Source organism: Carassius carassius, chromosome 26 (assembly GCF_963082965.1).
Source record: "Carassius carassius chromosome 26, fCarCar2.1, whole genome shotgun sequence".
Classification (NCBI taxonomy): domain Eukaryota; kingdom Metazoa; phylum Chordata; class Actinopteri; order Cypriniformes; family Cyprinidae; genus Carassius; species Carassius carassius.
The window spans coordinates 8855429-8876258 of record NC_081780.1 but is presented as its reverse complement, the minus strand read 5'-3'; the positions used below and the strand labels follow the sequence as shown (position 1 = coordinate 8876258).

At 42.5% G+C, this 20830-nt stretch overlaps 1 protein-coding gene across 1 annotated transcript; it reads right to left on the bottom strand.

Annotated features, from left to right (window-relative positions):
- Nucleotides 1-577: 577 nt before the first annotated feature.
- On the bottom strand, nt 578-14866 carry tnpo3 (transportin 3). The gene is made up of 23 exons (XM_059511034.1): nt 14416-14866; nt 12555-12755; nt 11386-11459; nt 10938-11094; nt 10281-10424; nt 10013-10188; nt 9028-9166; nt 8781-8927; nt 8572-8679; nt 8337-8428; nt 7632-7771; nt 7346-7537; nt 6765-6856; nt 6605-6681; nt 5847-5907; nt 5626-5766; nt 5426-5542; nt 5206-5300; nt 3889-4045; nt 3645-3812; nt 2604-2716; nt 1940-2032; nt 578-1384 (listed from the first exon to the last, which is right to left on the bottom strand). Exons 1-22 carry the CDS (start codon nt 14533-14535, stop codon nt 1972-1974), a joined length of 2772 nt encoding a protein of 923 aa, XP_059367017.1. The 5' UTR covers nt 14536-14866; the 3' UTR covers nt 578-1384; nt 1940-1971.
- Nucleotides 14867-20830: the final 5964 nt, after the last annotated feature.

Here is a 20830-nt window from a genome sequence, read left to right as displayed (position 1 = left end):
TGTCTTCATGTTAACTGGTATTTTAAAATGTTAAATTTCAATAAATACCATTGCAGTATTTTAAATGGTTGCTGGCATGAACAGGTTACCACAGTAGGATTCATCCCGTGAATGCTTGAGCAACGTTAGTAAAACTCCTGATCCTGAAATAAGCTGTCACTCAGATTTAAGACTCGTATTTCATGCAAGTCCTTTGCAAACATTACGAGAGCAGGTGGATAATATCTGCTGACCTCATCCTATAGGGTCGGTGCCAGTAACACGAACCTGTTGAACTTGAACAGATATGACTACTGAGTTAATCACATAACGTTCATTCAGCAAATCGTACACGGGAGGGGTGACCTGAGGGTATACATGTGCAATTGTGAGAAACACATGATTGTTGGACCTTCTAAAATCTCAGACAATAGAGGAGGGTTCGATTTACTCTATGACTCAGAAAACGAGACCTAAAGGACAAATGTACGTTTCTTAAAATGAAACCTGGTCAAACAGGTTCTGAGAGCTGCAGAAAGAGAATACAAGTCACTTCTCAAACAAACGAGGGCATCTGCAATGATACTCAAAACAGATGAGTTTGTTCCTCACAATGTTGGTTTATTTGTTCACACAATCGGCCCGAAGACGATCTCTGCATCTCGAGATATGCCAATATGGTGAAAGAACAAAAAAAAAGCCCCTGCCAGTCAGTCCACTCCATAATTTACAGCATAACCTGTACGAATAAAATCCCAGCCAACTTTTAAAAAGATCAAGGGTGACGCCAACTCTCCCTCTGCAAATGTCCCACAGGCGCAGACTGCTGCTTGCTGCGACGATCTTTAGTTTGGTAATCATTTTATGGCACTGGCAGCAAAGCCATAACTTGATCTCTAAACAACACACGTCCATGAAAATAAATCTCCATTTTTGTTTTTAAAAACGTACAAGTCTCTCTTTTTTAACGATGCATTATGATTTGCAACCAGGCACATCCTTATTTGTCATTGGTTTTTGATGGACCCCCGAAAATCTGATCGATCCAGACGTTCATCCATATTTTGAAATGAGTGAACGTGTTTCAGTGTCCATTCGACGGCCCCCCTCCCACAAGACGACGGAGTCCCTTTCCGAAATATTCCCCCTCCCCACCTTCTCTGGCTGCGGCTGGCATCTGTGTGCTCGTAGGGGTAAAAGGGAGGGATGGGGCTGCGGTCTTTTGACACCCACAAGGCAATTTGCTTTTCCTGAAACCCTGCCATTCCAAAGCTCCAATTCAATTGGTCGGCTTTCCCATTTTGCCAAATCCTTCATGCGAGAGTTCCCTTTAGTTTCTCAACAGTGGTCATCATGGCTCCCTTTGCCTATTCCTCCAAATGTTAGCAAAACAAAAAAATCTGACCTGCAGAGAACGAGAGAGAATGTTTTATAATGCTGAATTTATTCCGAAATTTTGCTATTCTAACATGTTTGACCATGAAATGTTATGATTTTTCCAGTCATTGGTGACTTTAAAAAAAAAAAAGTTTTTTGACAACATCTAAGTTATGTAAACTTAATCTGCTTTTGACTTGAAAAAATTAAATTTCACAAAATCGTGACTCTGCACAGGTAAAAAACAAATTGAGGAAAAAAGATTGGATTTGACTTGAGAAAAAAATTATTCTTGTATAATGCTTTTATCATTATTTTGTAAACCCTCCAGTTCCAGAAATTGTAATTAAAAAAATTCAGTTAATATATTGCAATATATTATATCTTACAAATGTAATATAAATATATAGTTCATTTTTTAATTAACACAGATTAAGACAAATATAAATAAAGCAAAAAAATTATTTTAAATGCATTAATCTGATACTTTGAATTAAAATAATTTCATTAATAATTCAACTTCATTCACTGAGAAATACGTTCCATCCACAATAACATTTAGTGTTCAGTATGCTTGTGTTACCTGGTCTTGCAGCATCAGCACGTTAAGGACAGCTATCGGAACAGCCTGGTGAACTCTCTTATTGCCCAACAAACCTGTTTACATTCCTCTGCACTGGGGTGACAGATTGATAGATAGATGGAGAAACAGAGAGAGCAAATTAACATTACTCTTCAACAAACTAATAAACAATAAGCTGGCCCATTATTACTAATCACAGGTCAATTTTCAAACACTCCAAAAGCATGGGCGAGGAACACATCGATGCTGTATCAGTCAGTCTCGCGTGGTTTGGACTTCCCATGCAAGCCTGTGACTCATTCTGCATTGTCAGAGTAAGTATTTGGCATCTGTGCACAACACCACGCTGGGAGGCTCCTCGTTCCTCAGGTCAAGACTTGCTGAAGTATGAAATATTTCACCATCTTGGACGACTGGTTATGGGAACTTGTTTATGAATGCCGTGCTGAGCTAACCACATGGAGAACCAAACGTGCACCAACTCGCAATACCTCAAAAGACAAATGTTGCCTGTAATCTACACTGATGAGCACTATATTACTTTTTATTGTAGGCAAAAGTACTTTTAATTAAGGAACAGGTCAATTTCCTCGGGAGTATAATGAAATTATCTGATGTTCACAGCCTTCTTTGAAGGCTCAGGTGACGGCAGGCACAAACTCACCTCGTGACCTGCTTATGGAAGTCGGTGAGCTGCTTGTTTGTGACGGATAAAGCGCCTCCTGCTGTTTCTTTTGGAAGACCCTTCAGTGTGGTTTCCAGCCACCGACAAAACGTCTACAGACATGAGAAAGCCACAACATGTGACAACTGGCATCACAGCCTCATTTATGAAAAAAAATGATACTGAAAGATCTCTGAGATGTATTTAAATGGACAACAGACAGGATTAGTAAATAAATGTTTCGAAATCTTTAGTAAAACACTAGTTAACACATTAGAAATAAAATAAAACTAGATAAACATGTTCGTCAAGACAAACTTTGAAGTTGGCATGGAAAAGCCAGACCAGAAAGTTTTAAAAAGTAAACATCCACAAAAATCTGAAAAGTTTTCAGTTTGAAATCGTTTGAAGTTTATGATACTTAAAGATAAGAGTTTTGAAAACAATATAGTTATTAGAAAAACAGATATTAGATAAGAATGTTAAGCTTAAATGGGTTCATATGAATAAAATATAATACAATTATTTTATATTATTTCTTAGTTGATTTTATATTGATCTTAGTTTTTTTATTAGCTAATTTTATTATTTGATCCCCAATTGTTGGGGTGTTGTGAGAAAAACATGGATAAATGTTAAATTGGATGGGGAAAAAAGGTCATCTTAATAATAAAAAAATATATTAAAATACCACAGTAAAATGTCTGTTCTTTAAATGCAAAAGAGTCTGACAAATATAACACTCTACAACAGGAATAAATCGCATCAATTCTCATGCTAGGTGATTACATAATGTCTATTTGTAAGCCATTAGTTAATAATTGTGAGATTCCAATGGGCTAGTGTTTGGGTTAAGGCCGAAGAATAAGTTTAGCACAGATTTCCGTACAGTAAAAAGCTGTACGAAAAGTCTGACAAGTAAAAAAAAAAAGAAAAAAAAAAAAAAGGAAAAAAGTACTAGCCAATGGCAAATCTATTGCAGAGGGTTGCAATGCATAAAAGTTAATCTGTATTTGAGGGACAATCAGAGTACAAACATACCGGCCGATCAAAGAGCATGATCTCCCAGAGAACCTCCGCCACATCAGGAAGAGTATAAGGTGGCAGGCAGAAACAGCAGGTGTTGATCAGCTGAGTCACTAGCTGCTGTCCATGCTGCTCCATCACCTGGCCAATCAGACGCTTTCGTGTCTCAAAGTCATCCTCATGCTGAAAGACAAGAAAAATTGTTTTATGCAAAGAATGAACAGTAATCAAAGTCTTTCGATTGCCTGGCTTAGCTTACGTCATTGGTGACCCCGGTGTGAATGAGATCTCTAATGAACTTCATGACGCTGCAGTTGGCATCTCGATGGTCCAGGGTGGTGGCAGCGATGGCACACTGGAGGATGTGGACGATAATACTGCTGCTCAGCAACGTGACCGGACTACGCTGGACAAACCTGACATAAGGAGATAAAATAGCTCGTCTTAATGAGTGTTATTTTTGTGTGGCGAGTCGCTCATTTTGAGCTTGTTTTTCTAACACTAGGGCCTTTCCCGCAGCAGGAACCTTTTCACAGTACCAGAACTCATTGTGGAACTACCCACTTTTTGGCCTCACTGGCCATGATTTAAAACGCTGTAAAAAAAATAGTTTTAATTTATTTCGCAAGTATGGAGAACAGTGATAGATGGACAGACACTGAAGTGCAGGCACTTGTAGCAAACACTGCCAGTTGTCGTTGGAGATTATTTAATCCTCCTTTCCGTTCTTTCAAACGCTTTTCGTATACGTCGACATTCCATGTCCATTATTGTGAAACCAGTGAGACGCAACAAAAACACAGCTCCAATCACAGCGTCCTCCATCCTCCTGTTGTTGAACGCTGGGCACAAATGATGTCGCTGTCAACCGGCTTACGTCATGTCCTAGTACACGCTAGGGCTGTCACTTTTGTGAAAAAATCATTTTCGATTTTTAAGACATAAGTGTTCATTGAATCAATTGTAAAATCGATTTTCCATGTCTAAAAAACGTTTCCTTTTTCAACGTCAAATAACGGACGAACGTAAAGGGAGAGCTGGAAATGCACAAGTCAGCAATATTTCTTATTTATTGGCATGAAGTTTCATGCCAATGAAACACCGCGAGAGCTCCAGACGCACGTAAACGCGTCTTTACATTGATTAAACATTGAAATCATTCGCGCCAGACGCTCTTTTCGACGTCACTGGGTCTTATAGGCGCGTAAAATTGCTGGTATTTTCTGTCTAGCTTTCGCAAGGCATACTGCACTTTCGGATTTCTTTATTTTCTTTTTCTGCTTGTTTGTGAGTTTTGTTACATCTATATTTTTTAATTGTTTAATTATTTTAAAATTAATAGTGTACATATTTGGTTAAAATCGATTCCCTATTTTCATTTTTTTGGTTGGTCCGATCGATTTTCAAACTAAAAGTGACAGCACTAGTACACGCTGTCAGTGCGAATTCAACACTTGGGAATGGTACTGGAAAATAGTTAGCACTAAATCGTCGCAGTACTTTAGTATCGCACATTTAGTTCTGGAACCAAAGTGGTGCAAAAGGCCCTACTATTGCAGAAGCACAGAACTGGTACCTTGTGACAAGTCTAAAAAGATCGTCCACTGTGTCGGGGTGATTGCGCAGTCCATTAGGCTGCTCTAACAGCTGGAAGGTCGGCATACAGAGAGCCTGCAAGAGGGAAAGATACAACTGCTGATCAAGAACTCTTAGTTCCTCATTAATATTAATCATTCACTGCAGTACAGGGTTCATATGAAATCATTTTTTATGAGGTTAACTGTGTGTTAGGTTACCTGTAGCATATCCAACAGGCCTTGTCTGCATCCTTCCTCCATGCCATACTCGTCCACTAGAATGCTGCCCAGGTACAGGAAACAGGAGTGAGGGTACACCTGGTACACACTCACCATCTGAAACACATATACATCTTTTTGAGATCCACACTGGCTTTTCCATTCCAGTGGACGTGTATTCTTAAGGCACAAAGACAAACCTGAGTAACAAGTGGCTGTAATAGGGACGCAGAGCCTTTGCCTACGCAACGCACTGCAAATCTCAAGCAGCGGCAGCAGCGCTCCACTATCCTGTTATCATTCTGGTGGGCATTTAGCGTCTCTGACAACACTGGCCAGATCTACAACAAAGAACAGAGATGATCAGAAGGAAACGTTTGCAGACAAAGTACTGTGTCATTCAACACACAGGTAAACATACCTCTTGAATGACTTTCTGGCAGGGGTGTGTCTGTCCATTCTCTACGATGGGGTTTGTGTGTCTAATAGAAAAATAAAAATAAAACATCTTTAAATGTGACCTTTTTTTCGGAGTGAAAATGATTGTTTAATGGGATAAAATGGGGGTAGAACTTCATTTTATCCGCCAGGATTTAACTGGATTGTGAAATATTTACACCTGCAATCCTTTTTCAATAGAATGCTCAGATAAATAATGAACTTTGTGAGCAACAAATTATGAACTTTAAGACAACGTGGTGTAGAATTCAGATTAAATTTTATTTCATATATGTTGTAATTCATTCCTAGTAATTATTTTCACTAAAATTTCTAAACTTTAAAGTTTTTCAAAACCATAAAACAATAGTTTGCAAGGAGGACAAATTCTACAGCCATTAAAAAAAGTGTTTTTTTCTTACATGCTAATAATAATAAATTATTAAAAACAAAAAAAAACTAAAACAAGAAATGACCAAGCAAAACAAAGAAAACAAACATAAAAAGTTATAGAAAAAAAATTACCAAACAAAATACATAATTTTTCAAAATTCTATAAAATTATCTAACTATCCTAACTACCAAAACCTTCACAAAAATTACTTTAAAATCCTTTTTTAAGAGTATAAGTTGGAAAAATTCTCAAAACTTTTCTCAAGGGACTAGAAATATTCACAGTCCAATAAAGTGTGAAGTCCAATATTGTGCTTAAAGGGCAACAGTGATGTTGGGAGTCTTAACCTGAAGATAATAGCCAGTCTGTCCAGCCACACAGTGGGGTCTGATGACTTCCCACTACTGGAGTCCTGAGCCAGCAGCTGGACACAAAGACAACACATTACTTTACTGCATTAACCAAAGACAGTGAGAAATATAGACCACACAGTCACCGGTATCTAACCTTCCTCAGTGCCATGACCTGAACTGCACACAGATCGTTCAGACACTCTGCGATCTTCTCCAGGGGCAGGCGGGCCAACACCAGCGCTGTGCCTGAGATAAACCAATCACACCACATAAACAAAACAGCCATACAACAAGGCCATGACTACAGGAGAAGTGTGTAAAGAACTAAATCAAAGATTAATAAAAATAAACCACATTTAAAGGGATAGCTCACCCAAAAACATCATTAATTCATTAATTACTCATGTCTTTCTAAACTGTGTTCATCTTTGGAATTGTTGAATAAAGTTGATATTTTTGTTTTCTGTACACAAAAAGTATTCTTGATTTTAATCATAAAATTACAACTGTACACCTGATGTCACATGGACTAATTTATCGATACCCTTGCTACGTGCCTGGACACTTGCTGTCTATGGGAGGGTTTAGAGAGCTCTCGGATTTAAACAAAAATCTTAAATTGTGTTCTGAAGATGAACGAACGTCTTGCGGGTTTGGAACGACATGAGGGTGAGAAATTAATGACAATTTTTATTTTTGGGTGAACTATCCCTTTAGCATAGATCCCCTCCACACCTTTTAGCAGGCCAACTGCAGCTTCTGTGGACAGGGCGAATGAGTCGAGTGCACGGGCGATGTTCAGCAGGCCCTGGAAGTGCTGTGCCATGTGATCTCGACACACTGAGCAGATGTTGTGAATGGCTTTAGCTGCCACAGAGGCCAACGGCTTCTCCCGCAAACCCTTCATCAGGAAGATCAGAACAGGATCTGCCAACCCGATACAGAAATCATGAATACAATACACAAAGAGAAACTAAACATCGTGTGAAGATGACCTATTAAATCAGATTGTGACAGTCACCTAACATGCAAGGGTTCCGGTCAATCACTTCGCTCATCTCGCCAACTAGCTCGATGCTGGTGTAGCGAACGGCAATGTGGACCGTTTCGGGAAGCAACACTACCTGCTCCAGCACCTCCGTCAGAGTGGGATTATTCTCACTAGGAACCAGCAGAGGGAGACGTTTTAGAGTTACAATCAAACTTTCAACGCAACAAAGATTTCACGATTAATTGTGATCTTCGTTTGATTGATCCTGCAAAATAATGGCTTTCTAGTGATAAAAAAAATAATATTAAGTGAACCAATTTCACTTAATATTCACTTTCACTTTCAAACCCAAAGTAACCAGTGTAGCCTGATTCATGAGCAAATGATTCCTATGGAAAAGTTATTTTTAGTTAATCATAAACATACAAATAAGAATCAAATTGAGAGCTTGTGAATCACAATCTAAATGAATCAGAAAATCTGCATCAATAACCATGGCTATACAAGATATCAGATCAAAGCCATATCAGCATCAAAGTCTATATTTACTGCAAAACTAAAAAAATTTAAATGAAAACTGTATAATTAAATACTACAAATAGGTTTGAGTGACCTTTTCAGCCTCAAAACACAGAAGCATAAATGAAAATCGCATGAAAGCCGCCGGTGTGAATTTGACTGGTGAAAGCAAGTCTTGAACATGAAGCTGTTAAATCATGACAATGCGATACTTACGGATCGATACTCTTAGCTATGGCAGCCATGATAAACAGAACAGCCTCAGTTACTTCCCATGGGGGGTTTCCCTCCTTCAGAGTCGAATATAGCTGATGAGAGGACACAAGGCATTTATAAAAAGAATGGTACGGCTGAATATTCCCTTTGGTTTCTCAGTAAATCATCCAAAATCATTTTGAGGCCTTTTCCTCAAATCACTTTCAACTCATGTTTCTATTAGAATAAATTCTACCTGCGAGAAACACTCCATGGATCCGACTAGGAAAATAACATCTTTCACAAGATCAGACACTCTCATCCTGAACTCCCCGAAATCATCGTTGTCCTCTGGCACTCCTTCCTGTACAGGAATCACAAAATAAGAGATGATGAAGAAAAACGGATGGAAATCATGTAGCTACTAGAAAGAAGTGGCTTGTATTTGAAGGGAAGGATGCTCACATGATCTGGGTCGAGTTGGCAGTGGCGGGCGAGACTGTGCAATAGTCTCTGTATGTACGGCTTGAATATTCTGTGAATCGCTGGATCGTTCATTTTATAAAGATTTTCTCCCAGACGGTACCAGAAGTTGAACGAGATCTCAACCACCTGGAGGAGGACAAAAGATTCCCAGCAGACGGTCAAAAAGGATGCTTAAAAATCTCATACTCACTTTCACTTATTACGCGTGAATGTGTTTCACACAAACCTCATACTGGGGATGGCCAGCACAAATAAGCAGCAACTCTAGGGTGCGTAGATCTCCCATGCCCTGACCAGGAGTCCTTACAGTCATCTCCAAAAATGTCTCAGACAATTCCGTAAAGATCCGGCAATAATTTAGCACCCTGTGGTGAAAAAGGAAATCAAGATAAGGAAGAAAAAAAAACAGATGCAGTTTACAACAGGTTTGAACACAAATCACTTGCTCGGTCCCAAAACCTTATTAATATTGATTTAACCTAAATAATAATTTCACACAATAGTTATGTAATGTATTTTCAGCATTTGGAGTATTATACAATTTGACATCGAACTATATGTAAATGGAGTCTCCTGTATAAAATAGTATGCGAATAGCAACTTGTTAGCGTCAAGCTCTATTGGAATCAACTGTAAACTGAGACTCCAGTTTAGTATATTTGCGCAATTTGAGCTTTTACCATAGCAAAGTGTTAACGTCAAACTTGACAGAAATTAATTAGGTCAAGTCTCCTCTTTAGCATATTACTTTGTTTGAGCTGCTATCATAGTAACATGCTAACAACAAACTCTACCGAAACCAAATTTGAGACAGGTTACAGTTAAGTGGATTTGCTCAAATTTGAGATTTTAGCATAGCAACGCGCTAAAATATAACTATGGAAATCATTTGTGAAGAGGCTTCCATTTATAGTAGTGCACATATTGGATCTCTTAATGTAGCAAAATCTCAACGTCAAACTCGATTGAAATGAATTGCGCAAGTTGAGATTTTAGTTTAGCAACATGTTAACATCAAACTATATTGAATTTGAGGGTCAAGTCTCCGGTTTGTTTATTGTGTCAAAAGCTTTTAGCTACACATGTACTTATATGGTCCTTTGTGACATACAATGCTGTCTTATGGCATCTCACTGGATATCAGAACAGAGATATTTTGTTTAAGGCTTGTATGAACTGCATTCATTGTTCATAAACAATGCCATACATACTTATCGAGGTCCTCTCGGGCTACAGCCATGTGGTAAGCTGTTTCTAGAGAGAGGACTCCCTGGAAGAGCTGCATGGCCAAAGGCATGTGTATGGCCACATTCTCGATCGCATACAGTGCTGAGCACACACAGTCCGATGCCGCCTCATGCAAGTTTGTGGACGTCTCATCCCTCTGCTGCAATGAACGAGTCGGGGGAGATATTTACAAAATAAAAGTAAGAGAAAGTGGGAGCTTAGTGATTGTCTGATTGCATTTGCTGATCTCACCAGCACTTGAAAGAGAATCATCAGCAATTGATTGCTGGCCATGAAGTTGTTGTCCAGCACTCCTAAATTAAACCAGCTGCCCAAACACCGGAACACCTTGATAAGCATCTTCTCATTATGTCCGGACTTCTCAGCACACGTCACCTAGTCATGGAAATACACCAACAGCCAAGTTTAGTATCATAAACCATCCATTTACATGTTCACGAAGACTCTAAACCACTAAAATGATTTGCATGTGTGGAATGACAACACAGAACAAAGGATGAGGGAGTTAGCAAAGTTAAAGCAACATATGATGGCCCAATAGAGGAAGAGATGCGTTTTTATGCCTTGCAAAACTTCCTTTTGTGAATTCTCCCAATTTAAATATTCTAACATATAAAATTATTTTGAATATTGAATATGCATGTTAAATAAAAAAAAGTCAACAAAATTCAGACACTTACAAATGTACAGCTAAAATAAATGTATAAAAATAATAATTAACAATACTCCTTGAGCCCTGCATGGGGAGTCATGTATCTTGTATGCTTTAAGTGGCTTAAGGATGTGATAACTGTTAAACTTTAGACAGACTGGCTAGGCACCTTTTTATGGTTGCAAAGTGCCAAACAAATGACAGAAATGGTTTTGCAGAGATCAATGCGTACGGACCAGAAGTGTGACCACTGTGGTAGAGTAGTAGGCCAGATCCTCAATGATCTCTGTCCGTCGATTGGCTCCAATCCTCAGAGAGCGGCTATGCACCTCTTCTGGCAGAACAGTGAGTATCTCAATCAGGAAAGGCATGGAGGACACATCGTTACTGTATCTGGAAGAGCCAAAACAGAGAACTGGGTAAATACTGAAATTTCAAGATGACATCAACTATTTTAAATGCAATTCTTTTAGAATTATTGCACATTTCAGGTGATTAAAATTTGTGCTATTTAAGTAATTTTGCAGCCAAGCAAACCTAATCCTGACAGTTTAACAGTATGGAATAATATCCATTTTATAGTGAACTGTTCCTTTAATGGATCAGTAATGGATCAACCAGGGCCACAGGTAAGAAACATATCAATAAAATACAAATGAAGGAAAGTCCCAAGTAGATTCTTACTTTTCTATGAGGGTGTGAACACAGCCTTTCCACGAGGCCATCTGAAGAGCCAGATCTGCGATTGCCAATGCAAGCTGGGAGAGAGAAAGACATTAAAACACTAACTACACTTTCTGAACAGCACTCAATATTTAGCACTGCTATGTGGTTGAGATGGACTGTCCCCGTTAACACATCATGAACGCCAGATGTTTGAGGTCACTCATGGACATTTAGGGGTAGGCGATAAGGCAAACATTTCAGATCACCATTTACAATTTTATCATGATTCTTTGTCATGTTGGTTTTACTTTTTTGTGCGAGGAGTACAGACAAACTAATTTCCCTATTTTAAGATAAAGCCTTTTTCAAGGTAACAAAATATATAAAAAAAAAAAACAATGGCGGCTATTTAGGCCAAAGTGGGTGAAGATAAAAATCTGTGTCATAATTGTTTTAGTTGGCAAAAAATTAAAACCGAGATACACATTGCAAATAATATAATATACGCATAATATACAAAATCTAAATTTTGCAGTTTGGTTGTTTGAAGTAGGGCTGCACGATATTGGGAAAAAATGACATTGCAATATTTTATTTTTCTGCGATATATATTGCAATATGAAATCTAATCACATTTTTTCTTACAAACAAAAATGGGGTGAGCACACTTACATTCTCATTTTAAATGATTTAAACATCGACACCATCGTGTCAAGTGATTAATATGCGCGAGGGAGATATAGAGCAAGACAGCGCTCATGTTGTTTGAAGACGGTGAGCGTGCGGCCAGGGCTCGCTCGCTCGCTCTCTCTCTCTCTCTCTCTCTCTCTCTCTCTCATCTCCCTCTCCCTTGCGCGCTCTCTCTCTCTCTCATCTCCCTCGCGCTCTCTCTCTCTCTCCCTCTCTGCCCTGACAAAACTGACCTTAACCCGACCATAACCCGAATTTTAACTGCATGTAAACGTAGTCACTGATGTGAATATATGCGGTGTTGTACAGTATCTTAATACGGCGGCGCCAGAACTACGATATTTCTCTAAAAGCAGATCGTGGAGACATTTTAATCGTCCACAATCAAAAATTTTCATATCGCACACCCCTACGTACATTTTGAGTCTGGCCACACAAATCACATCCAAATCAGGTTTAGCAGATACAATGGCGGTTCAAACAGACAGTGATGTTACCTGTGTGACGATGATTGGAGACAGGTCTTTGAGGTTCTGGATGTGAGACAGAAGCGAATCTCTCAGTGAGGTGTGGGTCTCTGGGGGAAGCTCGTAGAACGACGTCTGGATCTTCATCTTCATTGTCTGGGCTGCGAAGTAACACGATTCCACGTCCTGCTTCAGCTGCAGAAGCTGATCCGAGATCTCCCATGCATACATCTGCACAGGAGTACAAAAAAAAATATATATATATATATATGATTTTGAGATTAACCTCATAATTATCAACTATCTGATATTTTTATCTCCTATCTCTCTCTCGGTAACTGCTCCCTTCAGGTGTCACCACAGAACAATCATCAATATGTTTTATGACTAATGTGTGCGTAAATGTCTAATGAACATTAAAAAAAACTATATTAGCTAATTTCACATACATATTTAGCATTGTATCAGTCACCCCACTCTCTAGTTATCACGACTGAACATCAAATCGGACAAGTTGTATTTTGCATAGACAAGGAAAAGCAAAAAATGAATAAACACTTCAACATCAGATGCATCACACAAACATTGCTAATGCAAATAAACTGAAGGACTAGGAACCGGGAACTCATTATGTGTAACGTATAATTCACAACCTGAAAATACAGACTGTTTCAGCAGATCAATTTAAGTGTCTTAAAATGGAGTTATACACAGTGACATAATTTTGCAAAAAAAAAAATTCAATTCTTATTTAATTTACTGTATTTAGTCTAATGTAACATAACAGTGTCAGATTTCAGAGTCGAGATTTCAAGAGAACAGAAATAACTAATCGGAAATTATTTTTTGGAAGTCTGTATAAATGCAATCTAACTAATTGGTCCCTTAGTACATTTCATTAAAATATTTAACAAAAAAGATTAGATTTGACAAGGTGGTGATAAGCTTATTTATTTATTTTAAGATGTATAAGGGACAGACTGTCTTGTGAGGAGCAGGATAGTTAACCCTAAGTGTCAAATGTGAAGCCACGCAATTCATACCATTATTGCCACAATAGTGCACTACTTAGTTCTGCAAAAACCAACATATGAGTTGCAAAATTTCTCCCACTAGTTTGCAATCTTAACACCTTCCTTATCACTCGTTTTGCAGTTTGCTGATGCGGAACTAAGTGAAGAATCAGTAACTCAAAGGGCAAAACAACAAACTTATGGTGTTACCAGAGGCAGCATAAATGCATCTGCCTTGAAATAACAATTGCAACATAGAAGTTATTTTTATTAATATCTGAAATATGTCTAATGATAATAAAAGCTGTCTAGATCCCTAACTCAGCAAAGTTTGAATTCAACCTACTCTGCTGATAAACCAATTTTAAACTAACTTAGATTATTTTAAAAACACAGTAGCTGATTTCTAGCTGCTCTAGGATGGTAAACCAGAAAAAAGAGCTACTAGTTGGTCATTCTGGTGTTTAGGGTGGACAAGCTGGTTTTTGGAACAGCTAATGCCCAACAGGGAACTAGCTAACGTTACCTTGTTCAAAACACAGTCCACATCTGTGTTTCTAACATATTAGTCTAGATGATAAACCTGATTTAGATTCTGGTGTTCACAAGAACTATTTCTGCTAAACTTGCTGCTTAAACCCACCCAAAACTCGATTTCAACCCATCAAACCACATGCAAGCTGAATGGATTTAGCAATGGATACAAATCAACCCCCACAACGCATGTGATCAGCTCCACTTCTCAACACAACTAGAGTTTATGGTTTACAAGGCTTCACTGCGGCCTCAGTGGATACTATTTTGAACGCAATGCATGTTGTGAAGGTTCATTAGTGAGTGAGGGTGCTGTGGCGCAGTAGGCCCGCTGATGAACACACCGATCTCTGCAGCTCTCCCAGCCAGACCGAGGCGCGCTCCTTGCCGGCGGGGTCCGGGTCGTGGTACAGCGCCTGCACGGCCTGGTAAACCAGCGGCAGGGTGGGTTTCCCGCCTTCCATGGCGTTTCTGGAGGGTGTAGATATGGGGTAAATAACACGGCTTGCGCTTCGCGGGAGGTTGTAGACGCGCAGGTTGATTGTTTATTCGGCCCTCGCGTTCTCCGATCTGGCCGCCATCTCAAGCAGACACAGGGCGCTCCTGTCAAACAAGTCCGTGTGGAAAGCGCGGCACAGGAACTATAATGAGTCCGGACTACAGCGATTTTATAATAATAATAATAATAACGCGCTCTTCGTGTTAATTCTTAGAACGATATCCACTTCTGAACAGGAAATTCTTCAGGTTGGAATGTGTTTTAACGGTTGTGGTCTGAGTATATGACCTAGTATACTTATTACGAGGATAATTTCATTGGAGACACACCCACTGCTCACGCTATTTAAGGGTCATTCCCGTGGAAAGGTGACGGAGCGATTCGTGTTCCATATGGGAATCGTGAGGAATCGATTCAGGTTCCAGTTCCATTCCGATACTTCTTTGCGATTCAGAATCTTTAACGCGTCCTTCATTGACTATTTTAATACTTTCAAAGAGGAAAAGGTACTGATTGAATTTAGTGCATTCAGCAAAAACAGGAGGTAAATAATAATAATAAGTCTGAAATTAATTGAATTAACTTAAATAATGATATATACTTCTGTTAATTAGTCTAATTAGTTAAGTATATATAGCCTAAAATATTAAACAAAACAGTGAGATTTATTTATTGAATAAAATAAACACTTTTACAATAAAATGCACACACTACAATTTATTACAATTTATTAACAGTCAGTCATGTCTCTGCTTTATGTCTAATAAGTCTTTAGCCACACATAGCATAACACAGCAGAAGTCCTGGTTGTTTCCAAGTCAGATTTGATCAAATATATTTAACTTGTTAGAATCCAACAGAGTCATTAACCGCCCCGGTTCCCTTTCATAGGTCACTTCGATGCTGCGGTGACGTCACCACGTATGGGAACACCTTCGGTGTGACGAATGTCTGAAGCCCTATACCATCCCGCCAATCCTATTGGCCAAATAGCGCGTGGCACCGCCCAGCATGCGTAGGCATATATATACCTGGTGCCGCGCGCCATTTACCTCAGATTTCATTCCTTCAGTACGAAGCGAATCTTCTGTGCCCTATTGTCTCGCGTTCTCAGCGATCGTCTACGAGCAGTATACTCCTCTCCGCGGACGCGATGAGTTTCAAGAAGTGCAAGGACCCGTGTACCAGGTACATCGTTCAGGGGGACACTCATGACAGGTGCGTAGTTTGCCTAGGCTTACACCACGCACAGGAGGCGCTTAGCGGCCTTTCTTCATGCCCCCATTGCGAAACTTTTGAACCTGTCGTCTTTTCCTGTGAGGATTTACGGCCCACACCAGGGGCATGTAGTGCCATCTCCTTCGGTTGTGACCGCCATGATGACGACGTTCTTTCCACTGCGGCCTCGGGGTCCGAGGACTTCGCGGCCGACACGAGCCCTCTCCCTCCTAGTGGACAGGAGAGGCGTGTTTCCCCCTCCTACAGTGAGCTGTTGGATGTGGTTTCCCGTGCAGTGGTTACATTGGGGCTGGAATGGGAGGTTGAAAAGGCCGAGGCCCAACCTTCTTCGAAGCTGGACGACCGTTTCCTAACTAGTCGGACACCTGCGCAGCCCCGGAGGCCTTTACCCTTTTTCCCGGACCTCCACCAGGAGGTTTCGAGGTCCTGGAAACAGCCGTTTGCGGCGCGCGTCACGAACGCTGCGGCCGCGGATTTCGCCACCATTTCGGGTATGGCGAGTCATGGCTATACAGCGATACCGCCGGTGGAAGAGACTCTCGCCGAACATCTTGCGCCTAATTCGGCCGTGGCGTGGAAGTCCCGCCCCCTCCTCCCCTCGAAGGCGTGTCGAGTCACGTCTAGTTTAGTGGGAAAATCCTATATGGCCGCTGGCCAAGCGGCTGCTTCGCTTCATTCTATGGCGGTCCTTCAGGCCTACCAAGCGGAGCTGTTAAAAGGATTGGACGAGGGGGACGGCATTACACCTGAGGCGGTCAAGGAACTACGGCGAGCAACTGATTTGGCGCTTCGTGCTACCAAACATACTGCTCGAGCAGTGGGCCGTTCCATGGCTGGATTAATTACGGTTGAGCGCCACCTCTGGCTTAATTTCACCGATATAAAGGAAAAGGATAAATCTTTCCTCATGGATGCCCCTGTGTCTAAGGACGGTTTATTTGGAGAGGCGGTCACTTCAGTGGTGGAGAAGTTCAGAGCAGCGAAACAGCAATCAGCCGCTTTCCGCCAGCTGATTCCCCGCAGACCCAGAGAGGTTGAACGCCGTCAGGCGCCCGCGCGTTCTCGCTCAACCTCCTCTCACCGCCAGCGAGTGCCCTCTCGGGAAGAGCCTTCACCTATGGCGCCCCCTCGCAAGGACTGGGGCCCTAGGGTTGCTCCACCGGCTCAACAATGCCAGCGGAAAAGGTTGAACCTGAGTTCGACGGCCAATGCCTCTCGTTCTCGGGCACCTAACAGCAGCTCCTGATTTTTTCGCTGCCTGCCAGGGACTGTGCCCTCCGCTAGAGAGCGCTGTTGGACCGCTTTCGCGCATCCAACACTCTCATTGCAGTCCCCACGCTCAAACCCTGACTGTTTCGCCGCAAACAGCGCCTCGAACAGCATTGGAGCGAACTGTAACACCAATCTCTTCCTCAGACACTATGCACGATCCAGTTTTCAGAGCTCGAGGAGCGCTTCAAAGGGTCGTCATCGAACGGCCCGTCATGACGGCTCGCACAGCCGCCGTTGTTTCACTAGCGGCAGAGCCCGATGCTCAATCTGTTGGCCTAATTCCTGCCGTGGACACGTTTCAGGATTACGTACAACGAGATGCAACGCCTGCTATGCATATACTTCCCCTGTGCACGAACACCGTGAGTCTTTCGTGCCCGGACATTTCTATGTGTGCAACAGCGTTGCAGGAAACGAGCATGTTGAAACCGCTAATATTGTTTCGGGCCGTGTGGGAACGCTTGCCCGGCATTTCTCAATGGGTGTTACGCACAATTTGTCACGGATACACCATTCAGTTTCGGAAAGGCCCGCCCCCTTTCCGCGGAATTCTCTCCACGGTGATGAAACCGATGGACATGGCGGTGCTGAGACAGGAAATGTTAGCTCTACTGAGCAAAGGGGCTATAGAAGAAGTACACCCCTCTCAGATGGAGTCAGGGTTTTACAGCCGTTATTTTGTGGTACCAAAAAAGGACGGCGGATTACGACCCATTCTGGATTTACGCCGTCTAAATCTTGCACTCAGGTCGAGCAAATTCAAGATGTTGACGGTAAAATCTATTTTGTCTCAGATTCAACCAAACGACTGGTTTGTCACGATCGATCTGAAGGATGCTTATTTTCATATTCAGATCATCGAGAGACACCGGAAGTTTCTCAGATTCGCTTTGGAGGGCAAAGCGTATCAGTACCGCGTTCTTTCCTTTGGCTTAGCGCTAGCTCCCCGTACATTCTCAAAATGCATGGACGCAGCTCTGGCCCCGTTGCGGCTCCGGGGCGTCCGTGTGTTAAACTATCTGGACGACTGGCTGGTGTTAGCGCAATCTCAGACTCAAGCACACTCTCATCGAGATATTGTGCTAAATCATTTACACAGCCTGGGTTTACGCACAAACTTCCAGAAAAGTGTATTAATCCCCTCTCAACGGATTACCTTTCTGGGAATAGAATTGGACTCTCGCGCGATGACAGCAAAGCTTTCTGTCCCGCGCGCTCAGTCGATTACGTCATGCGTTCAGCACTTCAGGGCGGGTCACACAGTGACAGTGAGACTGTGCCTCAGACTACTAGGTCTAATGGCGGCGGCGCTTCCCGTGATTCATCTGGGTTTGCTTTACATGCGCCCGTTTCAGTGGTGGACGAAACGACAGAATATTTCACCCCGTTGTTCTCCGCATCGAACGATCTCGGTGGCGCGGAGGTGTGTGATGTCGTTAAAACAATGGACATCAGCCGAATTTCTCCTCACTGGGGTTCGGCTGGGAATTTGTGCTTCCCGAGAGACTGTCACGACAGATGCGTCTTTGACCGGGTGGGGAGCTGTTTGTCAGGGGCGCCCAGCCCACGGAGTGTGGACAGCGGCACAACGCAGCTGGCACATAAACAAATTGGAATTACTGGCGGTTTTTCTGGCTCTCCAGTATTTTTCGAGTCTACTGACCGGCCGTCATGTGCTTCTCAGAACGGACAACACTGCGGTCGTGGCTTATCTGAACCATCAGAGAGGATTATGTTCTCGCTCTCTGTGCAGACTGGCGAGGCGTATTCTTCTTTGGTCTCACGACAGATTTCTGTCGATCCGGGCTGTTCACATCCCCGGACGACTGAACTTCGGAGCGGATTTACTATCCAGGCAGGCTCTGGAACAAGGGCAATGGAGATTACACCCCCAAACGGTGAATCACCTATGGCATATTTTCGGGGAAGCGAAAGTGGATTTATTCGCGTCGAGCACGACTACGCATTGCCCGCTATGGTTCTCCCTATGCCCTCCATCACCCCTGGGTCTGGATGCGCTAGCTCACAGCTGGCCCAGGACCAGTTTGTATGCGTTTCCTCCGATTCGGCTGGTCCCAGCGGTATTATGCAGAATATTATGGCGGGACAGAGTGGGACAGCTGTTGCTGGTGGCTCCGCGATGGCACACACAGCCGTGGTTTGCGGATCTCATCAATCTGTTAGCGGGCTCTCCGGTGGAGATTCCCCTCAGACGGGATTTATTATCGCAAGCACAGGGACGGATCTGGCATCCGAGGCCAGATCTGTGGAACCTGTGGGCGTGGCCTCTGAGTGGAGTGAGTTGATATGTCCCGGTCTTTCTGCTGAAACTACCGAGACTATACTGAACTCTAGAGCAGTTTCTACGAGACGCTTATATGCTTTCAAGTGGAAACTGTTTATGACATGGTGTGAAACTCATGATGTGGATCCAGTTTACTGCCCTGTGGCTTCAGTACTGGAGTTTCTTCAAGACCGTTTTTCGGAGGGATTGACACCAGCCACCCTGAAGGTTTATGTGGCAGCTATCTCAGCTCACCATGAGCATATAGGTGGTGTTTCAGTGGGTCGTCATCCACTGGTTTCTCGCTTTATACAGGGTGCGCGACGGTTGAGACCTTTCCGCCCTGTGCGAGTTCCTTCATGGGATTTATCCATTGTGTTACTGGGTTTGTCAGGGCATCCGTTTGAGCCCCTGGAAACTGTATCGGTAAGCTCCTGACTCTAAAGACACTTCTTCTCATGGCTTTATCCTCCCTCAAGAGAGTTGGGGATTTACAGGCTCTCTCTGTCTCACCCTCGTGCATGGAGTTTGCACCAGGCTCTGTGAAAGTGTTGTTGCGACCTAGGCCTAATTATGTTCCTAAGGTCGCGTCTAATCCTTTTCATTTTCAGCAGGTGGTCCTGGAGGCTTTTTCTCCTGCTGCGACAGAGTCTGGAGATCTAAGTCTTTGCCCTGTGAGGGCGTTGAAGACTTATGTGGATCGCACTGCCCCATGGCGTGAGTCTGACCAGCTGTTTGTCTGTTTTAGACATAAGAATAAGGGCCATGCAGTTACGAAACAGCGCATGTCCCATTGGCTGGTGGAGGCTATTTCCTTGGCCTATGAGGCGCGCGGGCTCGCTTCGCCCTTAGGAGTAAAAAGTCATTCCACAAGAGCAGTGGCTTCTTCTCAAGCCTTTCTCAGTGGATCTTCTTTGAATGATATCTGTGCTGCGGCAGGCTGGTCCTCACCGAGCACTTTTATCAGGTCTTACAGTCTGGATGTGAGGATGGCTCCTGGCTCCCGGGTTCTCTCCGCTTGAGCAGATGCTTCCTTGGATCCAAGCTATCAGGTACGTCAGGCGTGATGGTATAGCGTTCCCATACGTGGTGACTTCACCGCAGCATCGAAGTGACCTATGAAAGGGAACATCTCGGTTACGTATGTAACCTTGGTTCCCTGAATAGGGAACGAGATGCTGTGGTTCTGGCCGTGCCATACCTTGATAGCTTTCTTCTCTTCTTCGTCATGAAATCTGAGGTAAATGGCGCGCGGCACCAGGTATATATATGCCTACGCATGCTGGGCGGTGCCACGTGCTATTTGGCCAATAGGATTGGCGGGATGGTATAGGGCTTCAGACATTCGTCACACCGAAGGTGTTCCCATACGTGGTGACGTCACCGCAGCATCTCGTTCCCTATTCAGGGAACCAAGGTTACATACGTAACCGAGATGTTTCCATTCCCTAAAAAGATCCGATTC

What these genes read in the sequence shown, in the direction of transcription:
- tnpo3 (XM_059511034.1), bottom strand. Translation starts at nt 14,535, where the DNA reads ATGGAAGGCGGGAAACCCACCCTGCCGCTGGTTTACCAGGCCGTGCAG. An exon ending in GCCCGAGAGGACCTCGATAA is followed by an intron (nt 9,167 to 10,012) that starts GTATGTATGGCA and finishes TTTTCACCACAG; the next exon opens with GGTGCTAAATTATTGCCGGA. An exon ending in CCGGAACCCTTGCATGTTAG is followed by an intron (nt 7,538 to 7,631) that starts GTGACTGTCACA and finishes TCGGGTTGGCAG; the next exon opens with ATCCTGTTCTGATCTTCCTG.